The sequence below is a fragment of the Oncorhynchus gorbuscha genome, linkage group LG23, assembly GCF_021184085.1.
Source record: "Oncorhynchus gorbuscha isolate QuinsamMale2020 ecotype Even-year linkage group LG23, OgorEven_v1.0, whole genome shotgun sequence".
Taxonomy (NCBI): Eukaryota; Metazoa; Chordata; class Actinopteri; order Salmoniformes; family Salmonidae; genus Oncorhynchus; species Oncorhynchus gorbuscha.
Window position 1 is genome coordinate 17,583,996 of NC_060195.1, and position 12,500 is coordinate 17,596,495.

At 42.2% G+C, this 12,500-nt stretch overlaps 1 protein-coding gene across 1 annotated transcript in view; it reads right to left on the reverse strand.

The window, feature by feature from the left end:
• Window positions 1-12,500, reverse strand: part of LOC124010583 (cytoplasmic FMR1-interacting protein 2-like) — a 67,176-nt gene that overhangs the window by 24,058 nt on the left and 30,618 nt on the right. Inside the window, 5 exon segments of the mRNA XM_046323193.1 lie at window positions 589-742; window positions 885-1,032; window positions 1,536-1,675; window positions 1,806-1,958; window positions 2,142-2,379. Coding sequence (XP_046179149.1) covers window positions 589-742; window positions 885-1,032; window positions 1,536-1,675; window positions 1,806-1,958; window positions 2,142-2,379 — 833 coding nt within the window.

Sequence of the window (12,500 nt, forward strand, 5' to 3'; positions counted from 1 at the left end):
GGAGATAAATAACATGATATTATAACAGGAGATAAATAACATGATCTTATAACAGGAGATAAATAACATGATATTATAACAGGAGATAAATAACATGATCTTATAACAGGAGATAAATAACATGATCTTATAACAGGAGATAAATAACATGATCTTATAACAGGAGATAAATAACATGATCTTATAACAGGAGATAAATAACATGATCTTATAACAGGAGATAAATAACATGATATTATAACAGGAGATAAATAACATGATATTATAACAGGAGATAAATAACATGATCTTATAACAGGAGATAAATAACATGATCTTATAACAGGAGATAAATAACATGATCTTATAACAGGAGATAAATAACATGATATTATAACAGGAGGGGAAGTGAAGGAAAAAAAATAACAAGGTGAGGATGGAGGTGATCAATTGAATGGTTGGTGTGTGTGTGTGTGTGTGTGTGTGTGTGTGTGTGTGTGTGTGTGTGTGTGTGTGTGTGTGTGTGTGTGTGTGTGTGTGTGTGTGTGTGTGTGTGTGTGTGTGTGTGTGTGTGTGTGTGTGTGTGTGTGTGTGTGTGTGTATACATACCGCTGAAGTTGAGCAGGTGTGTGAAGAAGAAGGAGTGTTTGTGGAAGTCTTCTATAGCCAGTACTATGGGTCCATCCAGACTGCTGCGTAGAGTCTTCTTAGAACCACTCTTATCAGCTATCAATGACTCCAGCATGGTACGAACCATGTACAGCTAGCGAGGCAGGGAGAGAGAGAGATAAATAGTCCATTCCCTGTACTTGATCCTGTCCCTACAGCCTCCATCCCCGAGTCACATCTGTCTCTTCCTAATTCCCCTAGACCTCTGTTACCCTTCCCTCTCTACCCTGGTGTACCTGTGTGCTCGAGGGTCCCACAGCTCTGCGGGGCACCTTGATGTCGAACCCTCCCTTGGGGTCCTTCTCCCCCCTGAGACAAGGGTCATTGGGAGGCTCCCGAGCCCCCTCCCAGTCACAGATGGTCTTACGGATCGCCTGCAGGACACTAGAGAGAGACAGAAGGTTATCAGAGAATTAGCATTATAGAGAATGACTATCGGTATTTCCCAAATTGCACCCTATTCCCTATATAGTGCACTACTTTTGACCAGGGCCATAGGTATAGGGGGCCATTTAGGAAGCAGCCTAGCTAACGATGGAAGGTCCATGGTTCTACTGTATCTAGCAAACAGTGAAAATTGTGGAGGGACCATTGGAGGGGACTTGACATTGGAGGGGCACATTGGAGGGGACTTGAGCCTTTGAGGGTACTTGAGCATTGGAGGGTACTTGAGCATTGGAGGGGACTTGAGCATTGGAGGGGACTTGAGCATTGGAGGGGACTTGAGCATTGGAGGGGACTTGAGCCTTTGAGAGGACTTGAGCCTTTTTTTCCCAAGGTGTTTTTCATCAAGACCAGATAACAAGATGCTACAGTACCTCTTAAGAGGTTCTCTTGCCTGAAATATGTTAACAGTTGAACAAGAATGAGTGCAGCCAGTATGGTACCTGATGAGAACGTTCTTCTTCTTGCGTACGGCCTGACGTAGAGGCTCTCTGAGGGTCATCTGGGCAAAGTCCTGCAGGGCTGCATAGATGGTGTTCCTTATGGCCTGGTTGAATACGCTCTCCATACGACCCATCAACACCTACAACGCAGATACCATCCTCAACACCAAAGTAGACGCACGGTGGTGAAACGATGCTATGTTACTATTCTGTAAGCGTCCCAACGATGTCATGACCTAGCTGTCTGTAGGTACAGTGTGTGTTTCTGACCTGCAGTCCCTTGATCATGGCGATGACCTCGACCAGGGCAAACTTCTCCTCAGAGGTGTAGTTGTAACGTGTAGCTCTCTCATACTCCTCCGCTGTGCCAGGACAGTCCTTGTTACAGAACTTATCTGTCGGGTGGACCAGCTTCCACGAGTACTGAGAGAGAGAATATGGTTACATATTGTCAGAGTAAACTGAAAATCACAGGACCTGGTAGAAATATAATGACTTAATTCATTAAAATAAATAAATAAAATTATATGGGACCAAGCACGGACTACACACGTCCCCTTCTTAACATAAACCACGCACACACACACACCCCGTTCCCCTACTCACCACTTCCATGACGTGTGTGCTCCACTTGGACAGCAGCTGTAACCCTCTGAGTGCCAGGTCAAACAGTTCCCTGTACTCCTCGTCTGACTTGTGACTGTCCAGGCCTGACCCGGTCACTACCTCACTGTTACTGTAGCGAGCCAGCTCAGAGATGAACCGGATGTGGTCATCACGAATCTGAACCATCTGCTCACACAGGTTGTACTGGGGAGAGATGGAGCTCTGGGTACACGTCCACCTGTAGGAGAGAGGTCAGAGGTCATGGTTCACACAGGTTGTACTGGGGAGAGATGGAGCTCTGGGTACACGTCCACCTGTAGGAAAGAGGTCAGAGGTCAGGGGTTGTACTGGGGAGAGATGGAGCTCTGGGTACAAGTCCACCTGTAGGAGAGAGGTCAGAGGTCATGGTTCACACAGGTTGTACTGGGGAGAGATGGAGCTCTGGGTACACGTCCACCTGTAGGAGAGAGGTCAGAGGTCAGGGGTTGTACTGGGGAGAGATGGAGCTCTGGGTACAAGTCCACCTGTAGGAGAGAGGTCAGAGGTCATGGTTCACACAGGTTGTACTGGGGAGAGATGGAGCTCTGGGTACACTTCCACCTGTAGGAGAGAGGTCAGAGGTCAGGGGTTGTACTGGGGAGAGATGGAGCTCTGGGTACAAGTCCACCTGTAGGAGAGAGGTCAGAGGTCATGGTTCACACAGGTTGTACTGGGGAGAGATGGAGCTCTGGGTACACGTCCACCTGTAGGAGAGAAGTCAGAGGTCAGGGTTCACACAGGTTGTACTGGGGGAGGTGAAGCTCTGGGTACACATCCACTTGAAGGAGAGAAGTCAGAGGTCAGGGTTCACACAGGTTGTACTGGGGGAGGTGAAGCTCTGGGTACACATCCACTTGAAGGAGAGAAGTCAGAGGTCAGGGTTCACACAGGTTGTACTGGGGGAGGTGAAGCTCTGGGTACACATCCACCTATAGGAGAGTGATAGTGGAAAATATAGTTTAGATGATCAATTATGTATTCGTTAATGATTAGAAACCATTTATTCTAATACTATTATGTTATGATATGAAAAGTAAAGGTTATTGGTTAAGCTGTTACTGAAAATGTAAGCAGAACTAATTTGATTGTCTGTGCCTCTTGGGAAGGTCAAGGGGGAGAAAAAGCTTTTCAGACAAGATAAGAATGTTTGGGTTTTATTCCATTGTTGAGAGAAATCTGTATCTTCTAGACAGGTTGTAATGTCTGGTTTATGAGGGGAGTAGAAAGCATCTCCGGACCTAAACAAAAAAACAACGGGGCTATCGTGGGAAACTGATGATGTCATTTTGAGTTTATAACCTGTGGAAATCTGTGTATGGGCCAGTACTCTCTGGAATTAAAACGCTCTTTAACCTGGCTTTTAAGACTGGTCTCAATCTACTTCATGCATAATTAATGAACTTACAACTCATTAAATGAATTAGAAATGAGTGCTAATTGGTATTGGCAATTAAAACATTAAAGGAATTTAGAATTCCTCTATCAATTTGGTCCTTTGAGCCGGATCTAAACAACTCTACCTGTTATCTGAAGGTAATACGCTGAAAATCGTGCACGAACGAGTTTTTGACTCGTTTTACTAAAGACCTGACCTCTGAATTGAGGTTAAAATTAAAACAGGCCTGCGTATTATCACGGAGGACAGGAAGGGTGACTAGATACAACGAACAGTGCTTTTCCCAGTCGGCAGCAGGTAAAGTAGCCTTTATTCTCGAATTTGGGAGGGATTATTTAGGATATTTATTGATTCAAATGTTATAAAGGAGTTGAATTTGATCAATAATAGGTGCTTGAATATTCTGAACAAATAAAATGGGTTTCTACCGGGGGTATTAACCAGGATATCGATAAAAAGGAAGCAGGGTCCGAAATTGACCCTGAGGTAAGGTGCACTACCACCAAATAAACTAGAGCTTAATAAAGCCTGGTCTTGCAAGCCAGAAGGATTATTAAGGAGTGATATAGTACGCATTGGAGAATTAGGACGCTTGTTCCGTACAAATAGGATGGCCAATAATTCAATAAACATACCTAAATAAAGTTTTACCTGATAGTCTATCTGTATATGGGAAGCTGACTGCGGAAAGTAGCAGATAGGTATGTTAAAAAAGGTGAGATAAATTAGGCTTGGTGAGAAGGCAGGGTAATTCTAGGCGAACAGAATAAATGAACCTGTACAATGCTGAAAGAAATTAATATCAAATGATAAGTGATTAGTCTAGATTAGTGAGATTCGAGACATTAACGATTGAAAGTCCCAAAAAGAATATCCTTTGGGTGAAATGTTATTGTCCGATCAAAAGTCTTCTATAGACGTGGTTCACAGGAGAGGTCAACTTAGTCTAGAGTAGTGAGATTTGAGACATTTTACGTTGAAAGTCCCAAAAGGAATATCCTTTGGGTGAAATATTATTGTCCGATCAAAAGTCTTCTATGGACGCGGTTCACAGGATGGAAAATACATACTGATTATTTTTAAAGGAACACACACATAGGTAGACAGGATAGTAGTAACGGTAAATTACAAATTTATAGAACTGCACGCACATATAATTTAAAATGATATAGAAAGGCATAGATAAGTGTTTAAAAACATTGCTACTAGATACATAAGATTAAGAATGGGGAGAAATGCCTCGAAAGAAGCCCCAGAACTAACGGGAGACGAGCGATACATGGCACAGAAAGACAAGAGAAACATCCATTTCTGTCTAAGATGGAAAAAGAAATACGATTTTGATGGCCGTCTAAATGTAGAAAAGCTGGAATCCCTTATAAAACAGATACATAAGGAATGTGGTAATAATGTGAAAAAGCAGAATAAACAGGGGTTATACACGGCCGGAGTTTGGCTTTCGGAAGCAAAAAAGAGAATGGGACGCGCCGAAAAAGAGATTAAATCTAACAAGGTTCGAGAGACACTACCCACTGCTCCCGCAGATAGAGAAGTTAACCAATTGAGTGGGGGCGAGGATAACAAACTATATCTTCCTAGATTATACCAACAATGCAGAGATAATCCAGTTGACAAATTTGTGATTATAAGAATACGGGTGCTGGAGCAACCGGTGAAATTACCACCCAAGTATGTGGATCCCGCGGAAACTAAGAGAGGTATAATGAAGTTAGAGAAGGAAATAAAGTCGAGAAAAATGAATAAGGTGGGTCAAAAGAAAAAAAAATACAAGATGTTTTAATTGTAACAAAATTGGACATTTCGCCCGGGAGTGTAACACTCCACGAAAAAATCGTCAACAGGTTGTAATTTAAATGTAGGGAATAACGGAGAGATACGATACAATTTCGGGCTATCTGGACGTTATAGCATGGTACGTTAAATGTTAGGGTATAGTAAGTTGAGAAGTTCGGTTGGGTTTACTCTGATGATTAGAATTCAAAACTGAACTCAATCTGAATAGGAATATATATTTTACAAAGGTAGGCAGATTTGTGTCTATAGCCAAGCAACGGAATTGCTAGACACTCAAATGGGGCTATATAGTGCAACACTTTGGACTATAAATTAGGTGAGAATAGTTTAATCGTAAGAAGTTGTGATTGTTTTTCTAATTATTGATTTTTGGTTAAGGTAACGCCAGTGAAATTGAACGAAAAGTAACGTATTCTAAAAATGATCTGATTTCCGACCTCATTGTGGGGAACAAATGAAAAGTCTTATCTTAAAGGGACAGTGCACGGTAATCACAGTGGTTTGAGTGAATGACAGTAGAAAATATTGTGGGACGACAATTCGAAGATAGAAAAATAAGTTACATGATACCTCAAGGGATTTAAAACAAACGATGTGAGGGGATTATCATAATTATTAGGTTTTGTTTTTGTAGTAAACGTTTGGGTTAAGGGGATTTCCCTGTTCCCAGAGACAAGGCATTTTAAAGGCGTACACTCACTAATGCTGGTCTGAGTTTGTAATTAGACAAGTGAATAATGTATTGGGAATAGAGTTGTAATTAAAAATACTAAGTCAAAGACGAGACAGGTACTTAGAGCAAAATGGATTCTAAATGATAACAAAGAGACAACTATAATTCATGCCCATTATGCCCATCGAAATGTTTTTATAAAATTAGCGAATTGAGAGATGTTGATTGATGTTGTAGACTAATTCAGGGTTCAACAGAGGTGATAAATTAGGTTTGGTTTATCGAACCCGAAATACTGTTGTTACAGACAGCCAACCATTATTTACAATGAGTTGAAAATCGTTGCCAATATGAGTCAAGGTTGAACGCTTGTTGATGACGTCACTAGCGAGACACTTTTGTCACCAGGGACTGGGGATAACGGAGCAAATCGTATCTAGGTTTCCAGAAGTGATATAAAAATGTTTTGGTTATTTGTTTAATGGTTATGGCCAATTTTAGGGGTTGATAAAACTGGAACAGTGTGTTCTGGCGGTTTTAGATAGAACTCTTTGTTCCGGAACGGATGAGAGTTACCCAAGATAAGTAAATTAAAGGAGCCATGAGAGGATGCGAATGCATATTTATTAAATATCGGGGATTAAATTACGCTGTGAAATGTATGACATTTGCGGCAGAGAGAAAAAGTAATGCATTGGATAATAATGTTATCGGGTTAATTGTATCTAAAGGTAGCATGGTCATTTAAGTAAACATATCCGTAGACGGTGTTTAAAACTTATGATTAATGATTTGAGTCAAAGGGGAATTATCATTAGGTTTAGTTATAGTTCACTTATTGAGTTTCTGATTCGAAATAGCATTAGGGAATGATAGTTAGGGGTGTGGTGGCTCACTTTAGAGGCTCTGGGATTACAACTTTAAATTATAACTTTGAATTATACAGGTGACTATTTCTATTCAAAAGATAAAGGGTTATGGGTTTTATGCCTAATATGGTATGACCTTTTGACCTTATCATGACTGGCTCCCAAGGTCTGATCAGCCTCGGGGAGAGTCATTTGTATAATGAATGGGGTCATATTGAGTTACTAGTTTTAAGGTAAATTCATTAGAAATAAAGCAGTTTTGGTTGAGGGTTAGAATTACTGTTTGAACCGCAAATGAGAAAGTGGTTCAGGATTCTGTCTTATAACATTAGCTGTGAAGTTTTTTGAATGGGCTATTAGGGATTTGGTATTGTAACAGAGAGAAAGTCATATTTATCATTGAGAATAAATAGGGGAAGATAACATATTTTGAGCCAACAGGGCAGGGAAGAAATTGAGATATTTTTGTTTGGTTTTAACACTCGGTTACAGGAGTGTCAAAAGACGGGAGACATTACCTGTGTAATAGGGGAGGGTGTCCGTATGATAACCAACTTGGGACAGTTTTGGGACTGGAGAAAGGGGATCCCACAAAGGTGGATAGGCTTTCCATGATATGGGGGAAACCTGGGAGCACTGTTGAACTTTGTAAAGGTGATGAAATCCTACTAACCATCAAAACTATTAAGCTCTCTGATGCAGGCACTTGCACCCCCGGACTACAAAGGACCGGGACAGACACGGTGGGTGTGTTTTCTATTAAGGTACTGCCAAAACCGGAGGTCTCAGACAGACCGGGGCCAGACACACTCCTCTATCACCCCTGGACCGAACCTGTCACCACTATGCTAAAAATCCCATTCAGGTAATTAATGTTAGACTATTCAGCTATTGATCAATGAGGCACGGAGACTGGTTTTGATGGTAGGGACAATTTGTGGCTGTCTTATACAGAATGGACTTGCTTAGAATATGCTTCTTGCTAGTCAGGGGGGAGTCTACAAAATGTTCAGTGAACAATGTTGTACGTATATCCCTAATAACACCAGTCCAGATGGTAGTATATCTAAGGGCCTTAAATGGGCTATCTGCTGAGATGAGGACCATGGCGGGGGTAGAGGAGTCTGACTGTCCACCCTGGTTGGGAGACTGGTTTGGTAAGTATACCGGTATGGTGGTTACTGGATTTCTGACCCTAATTCCTGTATTATTTACTGACTGAGGATGACCCATGTATGTTTGTTCTCCCTGTCGTGAAGGGTGGCATGGTGCCCACCTGATGCTGGATAAGAATAGCTGAGAGGACCAGATGGGTTATAAGAATGCTTTGTTCTGCTTTACTCTGTTTTCCAGGACCAAAGTTTTATTCCACACTTTGCAACACATATTAAACCCATGTTATTGTCAGATAGAATACTGAGGGTCCCCAAGGAGAGGGCTTGTTAGCGTAGGAAGGATTTTTAATATGGTTAGCATCTATTAGATTATAAGTTTTTAAATAGTATTATATTTAACAGGAATATAGGACATCTATGAGGAGTTAGGATTATTGTTGGGATTAAGATAGATTGATTAAGGAATTTGGAGAAAAGCCGCTCATAGACATTTTTTTTTCTAAAAGAGGGTCCATGGGTTTGTAGTTCCCATGTAGTTCAAATTTGGAAAACATGAGAAACATACAGAGGAGCCCTCCCACGCACCGCAGAGACCTTGAAGGTGGGAGAGCAGAGAAGTTAGAGGGGGGCCAGGAAGAGCAAAAAGATAACATAGTGGGTAAATAAGTTTCTAAATGGGTCAGAATGGGAGCTGTAGATAGAGGAGGTATTTGGCATAAAGGGAATCTACCTGTTTTACCTAAGTCACTGTTTAAATATGCTGCTGTATTGATACATGGGCAAAGCCATGTATCAACAGGGGCTATCTCCATTTGAGAAGGTTTTTGGTAGACCCTATAGAATGCCCCAATTAGGCGATTGGGGGGATGGTAGGAACACATGAGGAGGTTGTTCATTAATCAAACACGTATGTCAAAAGTTTTATGCCCAGCAGGAGAATTAGAGGGAGGTGGCACACGAGATTCAACCAGGAGACTGGATCTGGATCCAATCATTGAAGAAAAAAAACTGGAAGCAGCCTCTGTGGGAGGGACCATTCCAAGTACTACTGGTGACTGCCTTCGCGGTGAGAATAGCCGAAAGAGCTACCTGGGTACATGTCACACATTGTAAGGGGGTGAGTCATACTGGCACTGTCGAGCGGTCACAGGGGAAGGAGAGGAACCGTGACCCATATGGAACGGGGGTCAAACTCCTTCTGAAGATTCCCTATACCTGACCTTTCCCCAGCTGTGAGCGTTCATAGAAGTGAAGTGATGGCTTGGCCTCTGGCTGTTGATATGTTCTCGGGGAGAGGGTGGGGCTTCACGTGTGCACTGACCGTCCTGAGCTGTTTTATTGTGGGGGCCATATTCCTGATTCACCATGATCCCCCGGAGAGTGCCAAAGAGGATAATTTGACTCATGTGCTAGATGAGGGAAATGGGATGTTACCAAAGATTCTCAAAAGGTCACTGAAACAAAACAGTAAGGATGTGAGGGTGGAATTGGGCAAGGATCTCTCGGTAGAATTTTGTGTAGATCAATTGGAGTCATTCACCCCTTGGCAGTCTAGAACCATGGGACTCTATGGGAAGTATTTGTGTAAATCACCAAATTGATCGTGGACAGGTCATAGCTCACACTGAAAGGGATGGCTACGTAAACCCATACACTCAATTTGGGACCAGGTGGAGTATAGTAAGGGAATGCATGTATGGTAAAGCTGTTCATGAAAGCAGGAATGCCAAATAAAATAAAATGGGCCAGTGTCGACATCTGGTGGTTGTGTGGGGGAATGAGTTTGTGCGGTATTGCCGACTGATTGGAATGGACTATGTGCTTTAGTACATTTAGGAAGGCCTTTTACACTCATACAACACCAAGACATGAAGTTAGCAAAACGAGAGAGAAGAGATGCTCCATCTGGGTCTTTTGACGACATATATTGATAACATTGGGGTGCCACGAGGTGTGCCGGATGAGTTCAAGGCAAGAAATCAGATACTAGCAGGATTAGAGTCAAGCATTTTTTAGAGTCAAGCAATGTAGACTGGATTAATTATATTTATTATAATCAACAGCGCTTTATCAATTATTCCAGAGATGCGATTAAAGGTTTGGCAGAACAGACTGAAGCAACCAGCCTGATGGCTTGGCAGAATAGAATTGCATTGGATATGTTATTGGCTGAAAAGGAAGGGGTATGTGACCTTTGGGAACATGTGTTGTTATTGGCACAGTTTCCAGCCTCAGCTGTTTTGACTACGGGTTGGCAGAAACTCTGGGGTGGATATTTCTCTGAATTAAATTGGGTTCAGTATTTATGGAAAAATGTAGTGTTATGACCTTAACCTGTGTGACTGTGTTAGTCTTGATGTACGTGGTTGGCGTGTATGTATGAAAGTTATTGTTTCCAGGACTATGAGATCAATGACACTACAGATTCAATTCCAGGTTCCGACCCGTGGCATATCTACAGAGGAAGTGGACGAATCTGGATCTGTCATTTGTGGGGAATTTATGTTTGATGAGGCTAGTGTTGAGATGAAGGGGAATTAGATTGTAATTTGTTTCCATGATTAAACTGTTTTTAATGAAGGTCGTGACGAAAATCCAGAAGGAAGAGTTATGATTCTGATGTAGGTTTAAAAACAGTTGGAGTTAAGGTTAGAATTGATTAATGAAATGTGACGAGTTGGATAAACATTTATAATTGATTTGTTGATTATTTGTCTATTCATATGATAATCTGATAAACCTATATAAAAAGGTTAGTTAAATTTGTTTATACTTATATTTTTATGATTAAATAAAACTAGATGTAGAATTGAATGTATAATATTTGATCAAAGGGAGGATTGATAGTGGAAAATATAGTTTAGATGATCAATTATGTATTCGTTAATGATTAGAAACCATTTATTCTAATACTATTATGTTATGATATGAAAAGTAAAGGTTATTGGTTAAGCTGTTACTGAAAATGTAAGCAGAACTAATTTGATTGTCTGTGCCTCTTGGGAAGGTCAAGGGGGAGAAAAAGCTTTTCAGACAAGATAAGAATGTTTGGGTTTTATTCCATTGTTGAGAGAAATCTGTATCTTCTAGACAGGTTGTAATGTCTGGTTTATGAGGGGAGTAGAAAGCATCTCCGGACCTAAACAAAAAAACAACGGGGCTATCGTGGGAAACTGATGATGTCATTTTGAGTTTATAACCTGTGGAAATCTGTGTATGGGCCAGTACTCTCTGGAATTAAAACGCTCTTTAACCTGGCTTTTAAGACTGGTCTCAATCTACTTCATGCATAATTAATGAACTTACAACTCATTAAATGAATTAGAAATGAGTGCTAATTGGTATTGGCAATTAAAACATTAAAGGAATTTAGAATTCCTCTATCAGAGAGTCAGGGGATAGGAGAGGGCTGAGTATATGCTGATTTTTGCTATTTCCTTTCAATATGTATCCAATTAAGACCTAGACAGCCAGGTGTGGAGAGTTCCTAACTAACCAATTAAGACCTAACCAGGTGTGGAGAATTCCTAACTAACCAATTAAGACCTAACCAGGTGTGGGGTGTTCCTACCTAACCAATTAAGAACTAGACAACCAGGTGTGGGGAGTTCCTAACTAACCAATTAAGGGACTGGGGTTGAGTTTGACACCTGTGGGGTAGAGGCTGGGGTTGAGTTTGACACCTGTGGGGTAGGGACTGGGGTTGAGTTTGACACCTGTGGGGTAGAGGCTGGGGTTGAGTTTGACACCTGTGGGGTAGAGGCTGGGGTTGAGTTTGACACCTGTGGGGTAGGGACTGGGGTTGAGTTTGACACCTGTGGGGTAGAGGCTGGGGTTTAGTTTGACACCTGTGGGGTAGAGGCTGGGGTTGAGTTTGACACCTGTGGGGTAGAGGCTGGGGTTGAGTTTGACACCTGTGGGGTAGGGACTGGGATTGAGTTTGACACCTGTGGGGTAGAGGCTCGGGTTGAGTTTGACACCTGTGGGGTAGAGGCTGGGGTTGAGTTTGACACCTGTGGGGTAGGGACTGGGGTTGAGTTTGACACCTGTGGGGTAGAGGCTGGGGTTGAGTTTGACACCTGTGGGGTAGAGGCTCGGGTTGAGTTTGACACCTGTGGGGTAGAGGCTGGGGTTGAGTTTGACACCTGTGGGGTAGGGACTGGGGTTGAGTTTGACACCTGTGGGGTAGAGGCTGGGGTTTAGTTTGACACCTGTGGGGTAGAGGCTGGGGTTGAGTTTGACACCTGTGGGGTAGAGGCTGGGGTTGAGTTTGACACCTGTGGGGTAGGGACTGGGGTTGAGTTTGACACCTGTGGGGTAGGGACTGGGGTTGAGTTTGACACCTGTGGGGTAGAGGCTCGGGTTGAGTTTGACACCTGTGGGGTAGAGGCTGGGGTTGAGTTTGACACCTGTGGGGTAGGGACTGGGGTTGAGTTTGACACCTGTGGGGTA